Source organism: Myxocyprinus asiaticus, chromosome 13, assembly GCF_019703515.2.
Source record: "Myxocyprinus asiaticus isolate MX2 ecotype Aquarium Trade chromosome 13, UBuf_Myxa_2, whole genome shotgun sequence".
NCBI lineage: Eukaryota > Metazoa > Chordata > Actinopteri > Cypriniformes > Catostomidae > Myxocyprinus > Myxocyprinus asiaticus.
The window spans coordinates 32,619,073-32,638,981 of record NC_059356.1 but is presented as its reverse complement, the minus strand read 5'-3'; the positions used below and the strand labels follow the sequence as shown (position 1 = coordinate 32,638,981).

Sequence of the window (19,909 nt, the reverse complement as noted above, 5' to 3'; positions counted from 1 at the left end):
GAGGACTTAAGTGGCCTACCGCCCACGGTGGTAGACACGATCACTCAGGCTAGGGCTCCCTCTACGAGGCGCCTGTATGCCTTGAAGTGGCGTCTGTTCACTAAGTGGTGTTCTTCCCAACGGGAAGACCCCCAGAGATGCGCAATCGGATCGGTGATTTCCTTCCTGCAGGAGAGGTTGGAGGGGCGGCTGTCCCCCTCCACCTTGAAGGTGTATATAGCCGCTATTTCGGCTCATAACGATGCAATAGATGTTAAGTACTTGGGGAAGCATGACTTGATCATCAAGTTCCTGAGAGGCGCTAGGAGGTTGAACCCCTCTAGACCGTGCCTCATTCCCCCGTGGGACCTCTCTGTAGTCCTTCAGGGTCTACAGGGAGCTCCCTTTGAGCCCTTGGAGTCAGCTGAGCTTAAGGCACTCTCTTTCAAGACTGCCCTCCTGACTGCGCTCACTTCCATCAAGAGGGTAGGGGACCTGCAAGCGTTCTCTGTCAGCGAATCGTGCCTGGAGTTCGGTCTGGGTTACTCTCACGTGATCCTGAGACCCCGACCGGGCTATGTGCCCAAGGTTCCCACGACCCCTTTTAGGGATCAGGTTGTGAACCTGCAAGCGCTGCCCCAGGAGGAGGTAGAACCAGCCTTGGCGTTGCTGTGTCCGGTGCGAGCTTTACGCATCTATTTGGATCGCACGCAGAGCTTTAGAAGCTCCGAGCAGCTCTTTGTCTGCTTTGGCGGACAGCGGAAAGGAAGCGCCAAACAGAGGTCGCCCACTGGGTCATTGACGCCATCGCTATGGCATATCAAGCTCAGGACGTGCCACCTGGTCACGGGGTTGCGAGCCCACTCTACCAGGAGTGTGGCGGCCTCCTGGGCCCTGGCCAGTGGCACCTCTTTGGCAGACATCTGCAGAGCAGCGGGCTGGGCAACACCCAACACTTTTGCGATGTCCTACAATCTCCATGTTGAGTCGGTTTCGTCCCGTGTAGTGGCAGGCACAAGCAGGTAAGTTCCGGGACAGCTGGCCGGGTGTACCGCTTGTGCATAGCGCCTTTCCCCTCCCTTGAGGGGAAGACATGCGCTCTTGACTCCCAGTAGTGTTCACAGACTGTGATCCCTGGATGACTTCCTCCTTAGCCCTGTGGCAGTCGAGTTTGCGGAGAAACTCACTGCAGGCTCAGTAAATGCGCTGGTAAGGCCCTGTACTGAGGTAGGTGCTCCACATGCGGTGGTTCCCCATAGGTAACCCCATGTGTTTTATCTTCTGTAAAATCGTTTCCCTGTCGGTAAACTACATCTTCCTTGAGCAGAGGGCCCTCTGCTCCGGTCGCCATGCTTGTAGAAACTCCTCCCCCCTTGGGTAGGACCTACCATTCGACTCTCCACATGATATACTTCCGACAAGACTCGGTAAGACCATGTGATGTATTTCCACTTGAAGTACCCCCCCCTTCTCTGGGTAGGGTGTGGTCTCCGCGGTGCCTTCCCCTTGGGAGTGACACCCCCCGACGTGGACACTCGTGGATCCCAGTCCGTTAACAAAATTCCACTCTTTTTGGGGAGAAAAAGAGGGAAAAGAGGCCTTGGCTGGGCTAGCCTGTCCCTATTTGTTGAGCAGTCGACTTGTTCCTGAAGGACCGTTCGACGCTCATAGCAGCATTGGGGGAGGTTACATGACAGCCTGATGCTCTGGCTACGAGGCACACAAAAGTCTGCCCGTCTCACACTGCTAGTCCACAGTTCAGCTAGTTGTGGCATTTTGTATAGGGACCCCTAGTGTCACTACATCGACACAACGATAGGGAACGTCATGGTTACTTTCGTAACCTCCGTTCCCTGATGGAGGGAACGAGACATTGTGTCCCTCTTGCCACAATGCTGAACTACCCGCTGAAATGGCCGGGACCTTGTCTCAGCTCCTCAGCACACAACCTGAATGAGTGGTTGCACACCAGCTCCTTTTATACCCATATGTCCGGGGGAGTGGCATGCAATTCTCATTGGCCTTTATTCAAAAGATCAGAGGTGTTTCGGGCTCCAAAGAGTGACCCCTAGTGTCACTACATCGACACAACGTCTCGTTCCCTCCATCAGGGAATGGAGGTTACGAAAGTAACCATGATGTTTTTTCACAATAATTATTTATTGTTGTCCAGTTTGTCATTATAATATGATACAGTATTATTATTACTTTGAGGATTTGTTTATATTCTGATGCTGAGGCTGTATTTTATGTACGCATCGTAGGCAATGTTTGTATTGTAACGATAAACATACAAGGCACGACAGCCCCTCAGCACACTAGAGAAGAAGGGAAAAAAACATTGCCGTTTATCAAGCGCTGAAACTTTGCTTGTTGCAGAACAATCTGGAATAATGTTAAACATTGTAACAGTCCCCTCTTTGCAACCTGAACCTGCTCAGAACGTTAAATCTTTGTGACACCAAAAAAACCCAAAAAAACAATCTAGACACAGTGCAACGACTGATACAGAACGCAGGTGTCTCGGCATGCATTTTTAAAATCTGAAGCTCTTATTAACTTTAGACACAGCGTCTAAAAATGTGCCAGTCCTCCATGAGACACTGAAGAAACAGTGAGACGCTGTGCAACAGGTATGGACGTTCGTCCAGCGTGTTTACACAGGAAAACAATGAAAAAAGAGAGCAGACGCAGGCAAAAACACGTTCGGTGTGAACGGCCCCTAACTCATCCGTTCATGTGTATCTGTGAGTGAAAGCGCATGCGCGAAACAAGTTCGGACAGCCTATATAGGCCTATATATTTTTTTTTCATAAATTACAAACCCAAACCCTACTTAAAAAACTCACCTGTCCCGACCCCGGCGGCTTCTAACGTGAACTGCTCTAAGAGCGCTGACAACAGCTTATTCGCGCATGTACCAAGAACATCATGTCACCCCTCAAGCATTTTTTTGCAGAGCTTTCCTACCGGGGCGGGGGCACCCCCGACATCCGGGGCCCCACGCAATTGCGTGGTTTGCGTGGTGGTTAAAACCGCTACTGTTTGTTAGTCTGCAGTGTTCTGAGAGAGAGCAATGGATGACCAGTCCTGAGAAAGCAAGCGTCCACTCTCTTCTGCCAGTAATCTGCATAATCAATCCAGTCTCATTCAGCAAATCAAACTGAGCAAAAAGACCCAAATTACTTCATTTAATATGTGATTTAATTCAGAAACATAAATCATCACATTACTGACTGGTCTCATAGAGCCAGTGGGAAGAGAGACTGGCCAGTGACTATTTTATCCAAGGAGATATACAGACAGAGACATGAGAGGGGGAGAGGACTGAATTAAACCCAACAGGCCTCCTTTAGCTCTCCCTGTGGACTCGGGCAACAGAATCGGAAGAGAATGTAAATTTTTCATAATAGAATTAATAACCAATTTTAAATTATGTCCCCTGACTTGTGACCCAAGATACGTTAATTATTGATCACCCATTTCTGTGAAGAGGTGTTGTAATTACCTAGCATAATGCGGCGACTCCATCACATTTAAACATTTATATTGCTTATCTTTCCCAGGAACCTCTGGCTAAGTTTTTCCAATTATTCTGATCAAATAGAGAATGTGGGGTAATTCTTCTTTTCTTCAATTAGAACTATCTGTAGTATACATAATTTATGAAATTCCGTCATACCTTGACGAAATGAGAGAATGATAATGAATATCTCCTACTTACAGTTATGGAGGGCAGACAGGTTCATTTTTGATGAGAGGGCCCCATCGTTCTCCAAAGTAATGTTAATCATTCTATGTTCTGAATATTGTCATTTGTGGAGCATTTATGCAAATTATTTTCGTCAGAGGAATGAACCTAAACTTTTATGGAATTCTATAAATCTGCACCTATTCATGGCTTTGCTCTATTTTCTCAAAACTGAAACAGTTTCTTCCACAAAATAAGCTGATAATGTTCTATACATATCAATTGCTGGTGTTGTTTTTGTGGGAAATGCCTCTCTCTCTCTCTCTCTCTGAATATTTCAGAGCTGAGATGTTTCATAACACTTGCGAGCTGAAAGTGAGGAAGATAACCTAATCAGACCTCACAAATCAGATCTCGCTCCACCCTTAAGACAGAGAGAGTCTTCTTAAAGCCATACAGATGACCACCTCAGACCTGGAAGCATAAGTTGCACTTAACCTCTTTGGAGATGATCATTTCCCCTTTCGCCTTGGCCTTTTAAATGTAATTTTACTCAATGAAATCACATCAGTGGAAAAATGCACTCCGTCATCGGGGCATAAGATCCACCCTGGCGTCATTTCCCGCGTTAGAGGCGTAAAAAACGAAACACAAATTCCCCTTATCTTGAGAAACTTTATTGATGGTTATTGTTATGCAGATCATAGTGCATGCACATACAATGACAAGGAGAAAGCTTGTCCACAACACGTACTTAAAGCAGAAAGAGCAGAATCACAGCAGTGGGTACGATATTTTTGCCAAGTTTGTGTGATGTGACGCGCACAAAGTACACGAGGATATTTGCAGCTAGCTAAACTAAAGCTGCTCTTTTGTTTGTATTTTACGCAATTAAACTTTTATAAATACAAAATAAAGAAAAATGAGATATGTGACAAACACCTCTAATTAGGTATACTTGTAAACAACATGAAGGGAAGTCTTCGCGTATGCACAGTCAAGCTGTGACTCTTCAAGAACACCTTGACAGCTTGTTTGTGTAGCACTTGTAAATGACATAGTTATCATCATTGTTCCTATTTACATATAGATATCTTTTTCACAAGTCATATATTTCTCAGTTTCTTGATAATCAAACAGTTTCAAAGTGTAAAGGCTGTGTTCTAGAAAATAATAGTACAAAGGATGTCACATTAAAAATGATATCAAAATGAAACACTCGAAAGAAGAAGCAGGAAACCAAATGAAACAGACAACGGAACGTTCCACAAGTGTGGAGAGATGAAAAAATTGCAGGTTGTGTGTGCAAAATTGTACAGTTGACAAAAATACTATGATTATATCTACATAATGATTGCATTACTTTTAAAGTGTTGATATAAATCTGTGTATGATTCCATAAAAAATGAGACACCTTTCTCTAACAGTTGGTCTACCACACTAAATCTAAAACATTATACAGTTGTGTTTTTCGTATAAGAGAACATTTCCACTGCACAGATCAAATTTAATACACTGTTAGTTTATTTTTTTCCACTCTCATCTTGTACAAATAATCAGAGTTTCTTTACTTCTGAAAAACAAAAGGAAAACAAAAACAAAAAATATAATTGGCACTACTGTCGCCGTCTTTTTTTTCATGTATTATCTCTCCCATATTATAAAAGTCAGCATTTATATCAATCAGTGTACTGGAAGTACTGTTATATAAAAAGAACATCTTGTGTTAGGCCTAAACTAGTAAGGGTCTGACTTAAGGACTAGATAATGGTTAAACAGTAAAATACTGTCATGGTGAATTTTTGGGGAGTTTCTATGAGCTGCTATGTATAATCGGAATATACACATTGAACACCCCAGGAACATAACCTTTGGCTTTGAGTAATGACTGATATAAGACAGCTTAAATAATCAATACCTCAGTGGTCTCTCGAGCCAGCTCTGTGTCTACTGCCAGCCCAGTCTTTCACCCACCACAGAGATGTCTGCCTATCTATTCCTACCCACAACCCCCCTTTCTCCTCCTCTACGGCACAGAACCCAGAAATGAAAGGAACCAAGGAAAGACAAAAGGCGATGTCAACAAAAGCAGAAAACACTGGATGACTCTAGTCACTTACACTCTCATTACAAAATATGATAACCCAAAGGTGACTTGAAAATGTATCATACATAACTCATTTACATGATAAAGCCCTAACAATTTGTATCTCTTTTTTTTTTTTAAATCTTTTTAAAATCTAGCAGCTCTCTAGATCACCACAGAAACCTCTACAGCCGACAATCTATGTAATCTTTAGAAATTAAAAACCCACAATATTAAAATACACAGCACAAAATATCTGAGGTATAAGATGAAAAATATCCGTTTTTGTCTTCTCTCTCTTAAGAGATGCTAAAATGATGCACTACTGCATGTATTGCAATACCCAGGCCTCTGAATTACTCCTCCTTTACCCCCACAGGAAGATTCTCAATAGGTTTTGATAGGTTTTTAGTATGGTGCGAAACGACTGTATCCTCCTCGGTATATACTAGCCTGCAAAGAAGAAAGAACGAGACCCACATCATCGGCGTGGCTCCTGGTCTTGGCATCAGTCAAGGGAGCAAAAGGATTCTGCAAGAGAAGCCATGGGTTTGGACATGTTTAATGGACATTGCTCAGAGGAGACCTCCGTTCGCATTCAGGTTACTTGCAGTACATACCCCCGGACGAAAACCAACCACGTTCCTTCATGCAGCAAGCACACCAACACACCACATGCCAGAAGAGATGCATTTAGCTACTTAAAAACATGAAAAGGGTGAAAGAAAACACATGAGTTAACAGAGCACTTAAAAAAAAAAAAAGCATGTATTTTGTATGCAACATGGGTGTTTGCGATCAAAAACGGTTCACGTACAAATACGGTGGGCACCCAGACACATGCTGCTCGTTGGTCTTCATCGTACTCTTTCATCACTCTCTCTCCTCTGCCTCTCTCGCTCTTTTAGCTGTTACTGCAGCACCACTTAGGTGATGGATTTAATTATCAAAATGACTAATTATTCCATTAAGGGGAGCGCTCGGCTAGGTGATATTCACAAAATTAGAAATATAATAACTAACATGCACTACACTGCCAAGAAATTAAGACATTTATCACGTTTACTGGGAGGATTAATGTGGCATTTCAGCTGCCGTTAGCACAAGAGACAAATTCAATTAAGTTTAAGTGAGGAGATGTCAGCAGTGCTAAAATCCATGCAGGGGGAAATGGTGGAAAGAAAAGGAAAAAGAATGAGGCTAAATGATGAGCATGCACAGAGGAAAGAGTTGGAAAGGGATAAATAAGAAAAACAGAAAACCATGGCAGTTCACATTAAACATTGGAGTCTGCTGCAACGGCCTGGAGAATTGTTCTGATTGGACAGTTATGATGACGCATACTTTGCTGTAACATCAGTGGTCTAAACTAGCATATTATATTATTTTGTTTTATATATGTATTGATAACACTGTGTAACAATTACTTATTTTTTTTGGTTCCTGGGTAGTAAGTGTTATTTCCTAATTGCTTATGCCTCAAAAGTATAGAAGATAGCTATTATTCCCCACAAACTTTGCTTTTGTGACCAGGACAGTGATATTTTGAAATGTACCTATTTCCAATGAGAAAACGGGTGGATTTGTGTCTTTTCGTTCACATAAAGTCAGAAAAAAACAACATATGAATCCAAATTAACATGTATTTATACTAAAGTAATACAAAAATTATACTGTAAATCACTTTCACGAATCAGCCCCCAAATGTAGTCTCCCATCATGTTCTCATTATACTGTCCTTGGTAGCGACGTTCAAAGTCCAGTACATCCTGATGGAAGCGCTCGCCTTGCTCCTCCGTGTATGATCCCATGTTCTCCATGAATTTATCAAAATAAGCATCAAGGATATGGACTTTGACGGATTTCAGAGGTGGAGCTGAGAAGTGAAACCCATACTACCCCAACCAAAAAGACCTCAACGTCTTGATTAGAGATCTTGGCCTCACCAAGTCCAATGCCGAGCTTTTGACGTCTAGGCTTAAGCAGTGGAACTTGTTGGATGAAAGTGTGCAAGTCGCAGATCAGAGGAAGTGTCACCAACCTTTTTCCAGCTTCTTCACCTGTCAAGATGGGCTCTGCTTCTGCCACAATGTGACCAGTCTGTTCGAGGCAATCGGAATCGCCTGTAACCAGAATGAGTGGCGCCTCTTCATTGACAGCTCATCCAGGAGCCTTAAAGCCGTGCTGCTCCATAATGGTAACAAATACCCGTCTCTTCCCCTGGCTCACTCGGTGCACCTCAAAGAGGATTACAACAGCATCAAAACCTTGCTGGATGCCTTGAAGTATGATGAGTACAGCTGGGAGGTCATAGAAGACTTAAAAATGGTGGCATTCTTGATGGGTCTCCAAGGCAGTTTTACCAAGTTTCCCTGCTATCTTTGCCTTTGGGACTGGTCACAGTGGACCGAGTTCTCTGTGGGGAGGAACAACGTCAAGTGGGAGCCACTGGTGGACCCCCGGAAGGTGCTGATGCCACCACTGCACATCAAATTGGGCCTTATGAAACAATTTGTCAGAGCTCTAGATAAGGAGTCGGCAGACTTCAAGTACCTTCAAGACTTCTTCCCTAAGCTGTCTGAGGCAAAGGTCAAAGCCAGTGTCTTCGTCAGACCACAGATAAAGAAGATCCTGGAGTGCAATGAATTACCCAAGAAGCTCACTAGTAAAGAGAAAGAGGCTTGGAACAGCTTTGTCGCAGTGGTTCGGAGCTTCCTGGGCAATCACAAGGCCAAAAACTATGTGGAGCTGGTTGAGACTCTGGTGAAGAACTACGGCACAATGGGCTGTTGGATGTCCCTCAAAGTCCATATCCTTAATGCTCATCTTGATAAATTCAAGGAGAACATGGGAGCATACTCGTTGGAGCAAAATGTATTTAAAAACAATTTCGTATAAATACGTTAATTTGGATTCATATGTTGTTTTTTTCTGACTTTATGTGAACGAAAAGACACAAATTCGCCCGTTTTCTCATTGGAAATAGGTACATTTCAAAATATCGCTGTCCTGGTCACAAAAGCAAAGTTTGTGGGGAATAACAGCCATTTTCTATACTTTTGAGGCATAAGCAAATAGGAAATAACACTTACTACCCAGAAACAAAAATTGTGTTACATAGTATAATTTAATGCCTATTAAACTTGCGGTGCATTTAGTTGTTATCCAGACCACTGCTGAAATGAACATGTATGAGCGTGTGATCACCAGAGTTGGGTGTAATCCAATGATTACAAAGTAATTACTGTAATGTAATTCCTTTTAAAGTAAAAAAGTGGTAGGACTGGGTAAAAATATAATAATACCAAGATCGATCTTTTACTCTATGTGGCAACACTCTACAAAGTAAGGAGTAAAGAGTAAATCACTTGCATATGTGACCAAATTTTGTACTATGTGAGTCAAAAATGTCTGTGATTAGACACTGGCTTGTAAATTTCAGATTCTAACTCACCAGTGTTTGAGTAGTATAGTGGTGAACAAGTACATCAGTGACATCCTTTCACTGCGTATTTGAGTAGTAAAAGTTTTGTTTGACTTGTTTTCTTTGTTTCCAAATATGAAATCTACGATATCCATATGTAATTGAATAATGTCTCTTTAAATTTAATACCATTTCTATTATTTACAGTCAGTTGTTGATTAAAACCACCACCACCACCACCAACAACAACAACAACAACAACAACAACAACAACAAAAAATTTGAATTCTAATCATACATAGAATGGATGCGATAAAGAGATGCATCCTCTCTCACATGTTCACTGGCTGGTAGTCTTAAAGGAACAGTACCTTTAGCACATGTTCTACATATCAATGTAAATGCTTGTAAATAGTACAAATTATGCATGTAAACAATAAACATGTTACAAAAAATATATAAGCAATATAATATATGCAAATTTAAGACATTAATTGATGGAATACAATGAATTTTCAAATTTTCAAAAGCTAAAATGATGAAAAACTAATAATTTTGTAGAATTCATATTTTAGAATTATACCTATAAGGGTTACCTAGAAGGTTAGAAGATCCCTTTATAATTAACAGCATTAGTTGAGAAATTATTTATTTTATTTGTAAACAAAATGGACATTGTAACCCAAAATATACCCATATGAATTGATATCGAATCGGAATCAAATCGAATCGAAAGCTTTTACCCAGTTCTAAAAAGTAGTGTAATGCATTACATTTAAAATTCTTGCAATCAGATTACAGGTACTGACTTCAATTAAGTTAATAACATTTAATTACATTACACGGGTAACACAAAGTATCTCTAAAATAATATTATTTATATTCTGTGACAGCTAAAGGGTTTGCAATTCTGTTTACAATTTTAGAGAAGTAATTCGTAATTTGTAGTGGATTACTTTTTAGTAACTTTTCCAAAACTGGTGGTCACATGGTACATGTTACTTTTCTTAGAAGGTGTCAAAGATGAACCAGTCACAATCATTTGCGATTACAGGATAGGGCATTTTATGTAATCATTTTCTAAAAATGCAGGGCTGGCGGTCCATTGGTATCTCAGGTACCAATCTTTGGAATTAATAGATTTAAACAAGCAAACTTTTTTGTGTACAAATGGCCCCAGTAAGACAAATAAAAATGTCTCAAAATTTGAAAGCGGGCCAATGGAGTGTTCAGCTTCTCAGGCCGGTAAACGCCCCTCTTGAGGAAGATCCTGTTGATTCTTATTGGGCATGGAAGTGGTATTGAGAAAAAGAGAGGAAGTGTGGAGGAAAAGTTAGGCAGAGAGGTGGAGATGGAAATAGTTTGATAGCTCACCATGGCACCAACGCTGTATGTGGCTGCTGGAGCAAGTGCGTGGTTAAAGGGGTCGGCAGCATAAAATCGTCCGTAACTGTGGAAACACAGAGCGAATCAGATTAAACACACCAAGTTTAGAATCGCTTAGATCTCCTTTGCTATGCAAACACAAATGTCATACAGTCATATACAACACCACAAACTGAAACAACTACGTATGGTAATGATTACGGAGTGTTTCGAAAATGACAAGTGAAGTCAGAGAGGTGAATATCACACGGCTCTTGCTGTCATGCTGCACAGGGCAGAGGAAGACATCACTGTTTGAAAGTTGAAGGGCTGCTTGTGCAAGACATTTCTACATGCTCTGCAGCAAAAAAGGGCATTGCTTGTTCTAACAGTAATTGATAGTAATTTCCAGCAGAAAAATAACTTTTTTTTTTAAGTTTAATTTTGTGTTCACATCAGTTTTAAGAAGAGGAATTTAATTGTTTATTTTCCAATACACTTGCACAAAAAATACCTTCAATTTTTTTTGTAGTTTAATTTAGACATATTGACAAAATAAGCAAAAATACATCACAAAAAATAAAAAATAAAATAAAAAAAATAAAAAAAAAAGATATCAATGTTTTACTGAACCTGCAGGAAAAATAAAACAAAACATCTGTTCATTATGAAAATGTCATTGTTGCAGCACATGACATTGAGGTATATAAAGCTTCTAATTTACACTAGCTTCTATCTGTCTTTTATCCTCTGATCTCACCCTATTCTCCATCAAAGACTTTAAGATTGCGGACTTTAGAGCACGACATGTGAAAATAACCTGGAATATATGCTCCTTTGAGTCTTGTTAAGCATGCATGGTGTTTTTGGTCCAGATAAGAGCCAATCAGAGGGCAGGGAAGAGCTTAGAATCTAGGCAATTTACATATTCTTCCACTCCTGACGATTAAGTAAGTTAATCCATTGCAAATTACTATTAGACATTTTTATTCACCACACAGTTGTGTGTTTCTTCATATTTTAATGCGTGGCCAAGTATTTTGTTTGACCTGCATTATCAGTGTTTACTGGGGTTAGATTTAATGAGTATGCAGGCAGTGATCAAACCAGGGCTGCCTCCACTCGTCTGGAGCTAAGAATGAAAAGGTGACCCTCAGGATATTGCACCTGGTGAATTATTCCTAAAGTGTTAAGTAAAGAATTTTTTTTGATTGGATGAGTTGCCTGAAATGCTAGAACTGGGTTTTTTAATTGCTGTTTGAAGGACACTGAAATAGTGTTCTAGCTGTTTTAGTAGGTCTCTTTTTATAGCATTCCTGGGTGGAAGTGCATTTTAAAATTTGTGGGTGCGTAGGACGAAAATTAAGCTTAAATCTGTCCTTGCGACTATTGGTTTGCTCCTTTCTGTGATCTGTTCTGTTACACTAGACAAATCTTCTTGCCTCCTATTGAGACAGACTGAAGGTAAAAAAAAAACAAAAAAAAAACTTGATTTATGAGACCGGTAAGCTCTATGTTTGTTAATGAACACCAGTGACTCTAACATATGGCTAAATTAGATCTGGGCCCTGATATACAGGTTTATCAATCTCAGATGGCTGGGATATATCTGCATTATTGACTACATTCTCATTATTTTGGAAAATGCGTTCTCCAGCAGAGCTATTCCTCTAAATGTATTGACTTTTCCCACCAGAAGACTGCATGGACAGCTCTATGCTTTCTTAAACAATGTGAGGCTGTACTTTAGTGCTAATGCTAGTTTCTCCATCCATAAACACTCTCCTTTTCTTACTTACTCATTACATTCCCTGCGAAAGTAAGACATGCGACCTTTGGGGTTATCAGCAATTATTGAAGTAGGACAATTAGACCATAATTTGCAAGTTTTTCAGACTCCAAATTACAGATTCCAATTGTGTTTTACAGAAAACAGCTGATGTCTTCAAGAAAGTGCCTTCTGCTAAATTACAGCCTTGTTAGCATATTCATTTTCCCTGGTTAGAAAAAAGAAACAAAAAGAAAGAAGGAAAGAAAGAACGAAAGAAAAAAAGGCTGTCACAAAATCAATGTGTGGATGGACAGGTCCATTTTCCTTTTAGTATACCGTGGCTGAAACCAGTAACAATCACACTAGTGTCATTCCCAGGATCTAGCCAACTACAGCCAATGTGCAAGACACCATATACTACATAAGGAACCTTGATATGACAATGACAACATCACCAGCACCACCACACGCCTGTAAAACAATCACAAACTCTCACACATACAAATCTAATGGAGATGCTTTGAAAGGGAGGCAGCAAGGGAGAGCGACAGTGGAGAACAGAAATGAACGATGGAACACAGGAAAGATTGAGACAGAAAAATCAAACAGATTCCAAGCTGGTGACAAGCGTGTTCATTTCACTCTTCAAGGAACACATGCCTCTTCCAAGCAGTGCCATGGGAGATAGAAACAAGAGGATGAGAGCTATGAATGCAATGCCTTCCAGCTATCGACATGCAGTACTCCAAAACTACTCCACTCGGTCCAAAAAAGAGCATTCAAGAGAACGTATTGAGAAAAGAAACGTAACATCTACTAATCAAAGGGGGGCAGAAATAAGGAAATTGCCGGGCAATAGAAGCTCTCACTGTTGGGGTGCATATAATAAAAGGGGTTTGCTCGCTCCCTCGTGGGTGCATCGAGAAAGTGAGGGTGATTTGTTATTCATTTATATTTATTTATTTTACCTGAGGAGGTGTTACAAGAAATTTCATCTGCTGCAACGAAGACGAAATGATTTCTGCAAGAGAAGATACAATTTACAATACCGCCTGCTGACTGGCTGGATGGACGAGATGCGGGGGGTGGGGTGGGGTGGGGTGGGGGGGATGTTAGGGATTGGAGAAGAGGTTAAGGGGGTAGGGATGGTGAGGGTGCTTGGCATAAATGGGTTTTAGATCACAAGCAAAAGAACCAGTGCTCTATGTGCAGTCTCTCACACACGGGAGAGATAGAACAGCATCGACATTGAGGGGAAAGCACGATGGGGGATTGAAGATGCAAATGTGCACAAGGGAACAAAGAAAAAGACATATACAGTACATCAGAGATGAGACTAAATCATAACTTGAGGACCGCACAGCACACGGGGTAAAGCCGGGGGGCTTCAGTCTCAGACTGGGGCCGATTCAATAGAAACTATAGCTGTGTGTGAGATGCTTTGATTTAGCCACTCTAAATGCCCTCTCCTCTGTAAACCCACTTCCTCCATCACTATTGTTCTGCAAAAGTCAGGGAATTGCATTCACAGCATTACTGAATAGCGCTGGATGGCCTTGATCGGTCACATAAAAGAAGACTGTTGAGCCCATTGTAACACCTGAGACTGTGGCCATTATACAGGGATGATATTGGAAATCAAAGCAGATAATATTATACATCAAATTGCTGATGTCAGACATCATAAACGGGTCTGCTGACTGAGAAAAAAAGTAAATACATTGTGTGTTAGAGAAAAAAAAATATTTGGGATCTGTTTTACAAATATACTTTTTTAAATATTAAAATAACCCTTTATCATCAATTCTAAACTGTGTATAATGGGGTCTGAGACCACATACATTTTTTTTTATTCAAAATCTAATTTAAATCTGGAAATAACCAGAATGTTTCAGGATTTTGAAAGTTAAAAAAGAAATGATATGATGTCAAACGAATAAGAATTATTTGAATAAAATGAATAATGAACTCATTAGTATAAACAGTCAGTTTTCCTTGCTTTCACTGAAGCACACAAGATCCTCTTTGGAACATTCTCAAATCTTGCTGGATAACATGGATCATCAGGTTTTGCCAGTCAATGCCAGCTCGAGTGCACACTGTTATTAAAGCAAGAAGCTGACTTACCATACACTAATAAATTCATGTCAATTTTCAATGTAACTTTTCACTCATTGTTATGCTGATATTACAATTTGTAATATAAAAACTGTATAAATAAGAATAAAAATAGAAACATTTTGGACTCTGTCAAAAAAATGTCAAAATAACCCCCAAATCAAGGACTTTTACCAGGATAAATGGGTAATGTAGGGTAAATGTTAAATTTTGTGTAAATAAACATGACTAGCGTGAGCCGTGTCATTGGTTGCATTACACAGGCTTCATGAGTCACTGCACAGGTGTGACAAATGATGTGTCACGGCCTGATCTAACATCTAATTAGAGACATAGGTTGGCCGCCATATTGCCAGGCCCCTTTTAATTGCTGCTTGGAGCTATATTTAATAACTAAATGAATCATTCATTCCCGTTAAGCTTTTGGATTGAATCGGCCCTCTTGATCATGTTAGGGGGCTTGTTTTGAATACAATGTTCTATTCAGCATGATAGTATTGACCATCCCAATGTGCGCGCACACACACACAAAGCTCAATTTGCACAAACATACAACTTCTGGAAGTAAAGCTCAAAATGCAGACATGCATTAGAAAACATGCATTAAATGGTGCACTCACAATAAATCACAGTGCCTTACAAAATAACAAACTAAGATATGTGTTGACTTTGGACATGAACATTCATACACATTGCAGACTTGTTAAAACGAAAACAAAATAAACAGAAACATGCACTTCATGAAAATGCTAAAAGCACTTCAGAACACTCATATGAGCAGTACTAAACTGTTATACATAAAACATAACATTTTGTTACTCTGTAACATTGTGTTCAAACTCCCATTTCTATATACTGTATCTCCTGATTTATTTATTATTCAACAATAAACTTATGTGGCTTATTAATTTAATTGAGTTTCTTCTCCTCATATCAGTGATCAGTGGTCAGATGGCACTTCCAGGCAAAGTGCAGACACCTGGTCAGCATATCTACAGTATATATTAGCAGCATGATTTGCTCATATACTGAATAGATGGCTCTCAATACAACTTTAAGTCCCTATAAAATCACTTAGCGAGAGCAGTTTTCTTTCTTGTGTTGATGTATTTACTTTTGAAACAGAAAGTCTGGGTGGGACATATTGAGGTGGTTGAGGGGTTCACCTATTAGTATTAATATATAGCTAACAGATGCAGCATACATAGCAAGAGTAGTATGGTAGTCCGCTATTTAAACTTTGCAATAATTTGCTACTTGCTAATTGGTGGTAGGTGGTATAAGGGGGATGGACATTCTCATTCTAGAGATCATTTAATTGGGCAAAAATATGTGCTGTGTAAGTCATAAATATTTTTGTTTCTTTTTCCCAGAAGAGAAAGACTTTAAATTTTAAATAGCATATGTGATAAAAGTACATTTTGTCAAGGTTTTGCATACTGTATAAGTGGACACAAAGCTAACATACATGTACTCAAATCCACACAACTAAAATTTTGATTTCATGAGGTCTTTAAAGTTGCCTTATCTTCCTGCACAGCTGCTACCCTCAGCCCTGGGGTCTTCTACTCGGTCCAGGGAGCACCAGAAACATGCATGACGCCACACGTACATGGCCCACCTCAGCCTTCCCTGAACGAGCTTCAAGGGGACAGAGGTCAGCTGGTGCTAGTATACAGACAGAGTTGGAGGGTTGTAGGAAGGGAGGCTACTGTGTTCTCTTGACCCATCTGGCCCCAATCCGCAGCTGTTCAGATGGGACTGTCAGAGCTTCAGATTGAAGGAGCCCTGACCCTGAATCTATCTCCCAGTGGCACCTCCAGATGTGAGGCTGACCCTGGGCATCTCTGACCAAGAACGAGTGAAGCTCTGAGAGAGAGCAGTCAGGGCCACCCCTTCCTCTAATGCCAAGCGCACACTAAAGGACTAAAGCTTGTCTCTCTGTGCACATTTCAAGACTCACAGTTTCTTGTTTTCTGTCGCATTGCTGCGCACTATAAGGGGCCATTCACACAGGACACGTTTCTTTGTTTTAGAATAGTTTTTCTATGTAAACATGCGCTAGATTGCCACAAGCCATTGTGGCATGTTGTGGCACGTCAATGGACACATCTGGTGTAGACAGGGTGTAAGGCTTGTTCACACACTGCCCCAATGAAGACAAACAAAGCCCAACATTTCAAACATTCTAAAGTTGGCTACTGGATTTAGAATGTTATTTATTTAAAGATAACTGTCATAAACTGTCCAACATGGTTAAATGTGCTGTAAGTGATTTTAAATGTTCTGGAACTTCCATGAGATTGAGTCATTGAATTAGACATGCAACCTCTTTCCAAAACCCTGCCCTTCAAAGATACGGTTGTACCATTGAGGCTGTCACCGAGTAGCAGTGCATCCTCTCAGGGTTGTCAAATACAACAGTAGCAAAATAGTGCTATCAACCGACGACTGTAAACAGCACACCAAAATGTGAGCTTGGCCCAGCCAATCAGATGACTTCAATGCTTTCTATCTGCCAATCATTACACACGTTCTCAGAGTGTAGAAGCTGTAGCGAATTATTCAGGTTTAATGCTATAATTCAGATTCATAACACCTGTCAGTTGAGGATGCTGGTTTGCAACTGTTGTGTTTGACAACCGTAGGAAGCACACTGCTGCTCTTCTGCTTGGTGATGGTCTCAATGGTACAACAGTGTCTTTGGAGGGCGGGGTTTTGAAAAGAGTGGGTGTGGCTAATTAATCGGCTCAGTCTTGTGGAAGTTCCAGAATGGCTACAATCGCTGTAACTGGTCCTGCTCCGAGAGGGATTCGAACCAGCGTCAGCTGGCATGGAAGGCGGGGACGCTAAAGAGGAGGCTACAGCCTATAGCCTCTAGTGTCAGTTGCTACTGCACCTTTTGAGGCCAGGGGAGTGAGGTTTACACATACCGCACAGCTATCACGTACCAGCTGGCTCCCGTTACACTCACCCCCCTAAACCTCACTCCCATCTGGGTCACACCACCACTGTAACCGGTCCTGCTCGACCTGCTCCAGCGGATTCGAACTGGTGTCATCCGGCATTGGGGCGGGCATGCTAAAAAGTAGGCTAAAGGCTACAGCCTCTAGCATCAGTCGCTACTGCGCCTCTTGTGGCCAGGGGAGTGAGGTTTACACATACCGCACAGCTATCACGTACCAGCTGGCTCTCGTTACAGCACCTTTAACACACTGATCCAACAAAACCCAACAACTGTTGGAAGTAGGTGTTTGTTGGAATTTGTAGGGGCAATGTAAATAAGCCTTTAAAAAACTAATCGCAGACTAGGTGTGCCAATTACAAGATCATTTTCCTCTCTGACAGCTCTAGGAAAGCAGGGTGTCAGAGTGGGGCAAGCTTTGGTGTATTGATAACCGCCACCATGAAAGAGATGAACTGAAGTCAAAACGCTTCAGGATTACTGGAGATCAGATGCGATATCGTTCATGTGAAATGATAACATCTAACAACACTGAGAGGTTATTTTAATGGAGGCAGAATAAACGATTAAACTCCAACAGTCTAAAAATGTAACTAATTGAGAAATGAATAATTAATTTTTATAAGTGAAGAGAGATTTTAAGTCATTTACATTACAAATGAATATTTAAATTTTTCAAATCCCAAAAAATATGACTTCTCAATAACTATCATTTATAATCTCAATTAGAAAAGATTAGTCTAAGGCAAGTAATTTTGCCGTAATTTGCACTGGGGTCCTAATTTGTATGTTTGGTTGTGGTTTCAATATCCCAAAGCTACTATTATTCTCTAAATGTGTCTAATGGTAAACAAATTAATTCAAATGTTATTGAGAGGCCTGTTCATTTACATAATCAATCAGCAGGTTTTTGCAGAAACCCAAACAACATTAAGTAAACTTTCAGAATTTAATTTGTTAGAGCATTGGCATTAGCTCTGCCCACTGGCAAAGCAATGACCATGTCTAAGTTTAATTCAGACTAAACCAAAGGCAATTTTAAGGGGTTTACAGAACATAATAAAGGAGAAACTAAGGTCTGTATAAGTAAAAAAAAAAAAAAACAGTTCTTGTGGAAACATTAGCTGTAATATCTTTGTCAGCTTGTGTGCTTGTAGTTTTGGATGCATTTTATTTTCTTCCCCAATTGACTTATAAAGTGGATGTGCCGAAACACAACTAGCATTTGAAGAACGTGGTATCTCAATAAATAAACAGGCATGTCTATTTTCTTATGAACTTTTCTGTTGCCTTTCTAAATTTAATTCACTTAATACTTTTATGCAATTCACTAAATTTAATTTGCTTAATAAACTTTTTTTTGGTACTTGGTAGAAATTAAGAGGCTGTACTATCTTAAAATGTTCCAGACCATATCTACATCTCTCCTGTTTTTATTTAACATGGAGTCTATTCCCCTTTGGCTTATACATAAATAAATAAACAATCTTTTAATGTTTAGCTTGGACAAGCTAGAGCACAAGATCTTTACATGACTGGTTAATGGGAAAGTAATCGAACCAACAGAAAATCATATTACGCTATTTCCAGATACCGTAAAAGATTTATCATAACAAAACCCACACAACATGAACAAGGGTCCTTGGAATCAATAACACAGTTTTGTGAGAGTGTCTGACTCTAAATCTCAAAGTACAGCATACTGTTTTTATCCAGAGAGGTCCCTGCATGTAAGGAGGACATGTACGGTTATTGAACTGATCATAAAACTGCAGTGATCTAAAGTCTGACAACTAGTCACTCTAAAATAGGTAGCTCACAGTTTGTAGACGTCAGAAAGTGTACTTCTAGAACAAGACCTTGATGCGAATCATCCACATTCATGGCTAATGATCTGTCTTTACTGTGGAACTTACATCTACAGATGCACACACACTCTGATTACATCAACATGTAGTAATGATGATGATCACCACTCACAACCGGTTGGGTGTGTTACACAGCACACGACTTATCAAGAGGCATGCAGAGATACTGTTGACAGATCATGACAGGGCTGCTAAGATGACATGATAATCAAGTGTTGCTTCATCTAGTTTGGGCTGCACAAAATCGGTTGTTACATGTTGGATGACAGCATTACGATCATTATTTGCCATTAACAGTCATGAGCAGATAGGTTTTACAAGAAGGTTTTACAATCGTATCAAGGCTGAGAATTTGCTTTATTCTTGATTGCGTGCCATCTGCAATAAGCTTACACTCACAATTGACAAGAGAGGGGGAAAAAAGGAAAAGGAAACTAAATCAGCCAAGACAATTTCCTCTGGTCGCTCTGCCAAACAGACTTTTGTCTCATCTCTGAGGAACTGTCAGGTCTATCCCAGTTTATTCTGCAGTAACAGTTGCTTCAGTGGCGTATGGCAAATCTTGCGCATTTTTTGGAACATTATGAGGGTGAGTACATGATGAAGTTTTTTAGTGAACTATGCCTTTAAAGGAATAGTTCC

At 40.4% G+C, this 19,909-nt stretch overlaps 2 protein-coding genes across 15 annotated transcripts in view; one reads left to right on the top strand and one right to left on the bottom strand.

Moving 5' to 3' along the window:
- Positions 1-19,909, top strand: part of LOC127450113 (N-alpha-acetyltransferase 60) — a 436,968-nt gene that overhangs the window by 172,760 nt on the left and 244,299 nt on the right. The window lies entirely within an intron of this gene.
- The window catches only part of rbfox1 (RNA binding fox-1 homolog 1), a 426,210-nt gene continuing 410,633 nt past the window's right edge, over positions 4,333-19,909 (bottom strand). For 13 of the 14 annotated variants that reach the window (XM_051713882.1, XM_051713887.1, XM_051713874.1 and 10 more), the window contains 2 exons: positions 10,555-10,630; positions 4,333-6,287 (listed from right to left, as the gene is read on the bottom strand). In XM_051713882.1, the coding sequence (XP_051569842.1) occupies positions 6,165-6,287; positions 10,555-10,630 (199 nt within the window). In that variant the 3' untranslated portion in view covers positions 4,333-6,164. Of the gene's footprint in view, positions 6,288-10,554; positions 10,631-13,284; positions 13,338-19,909 lie in introns of all 14 variants that reach the window. The other variant, XM_051713878.1, reaches the window with a different exon arrangement.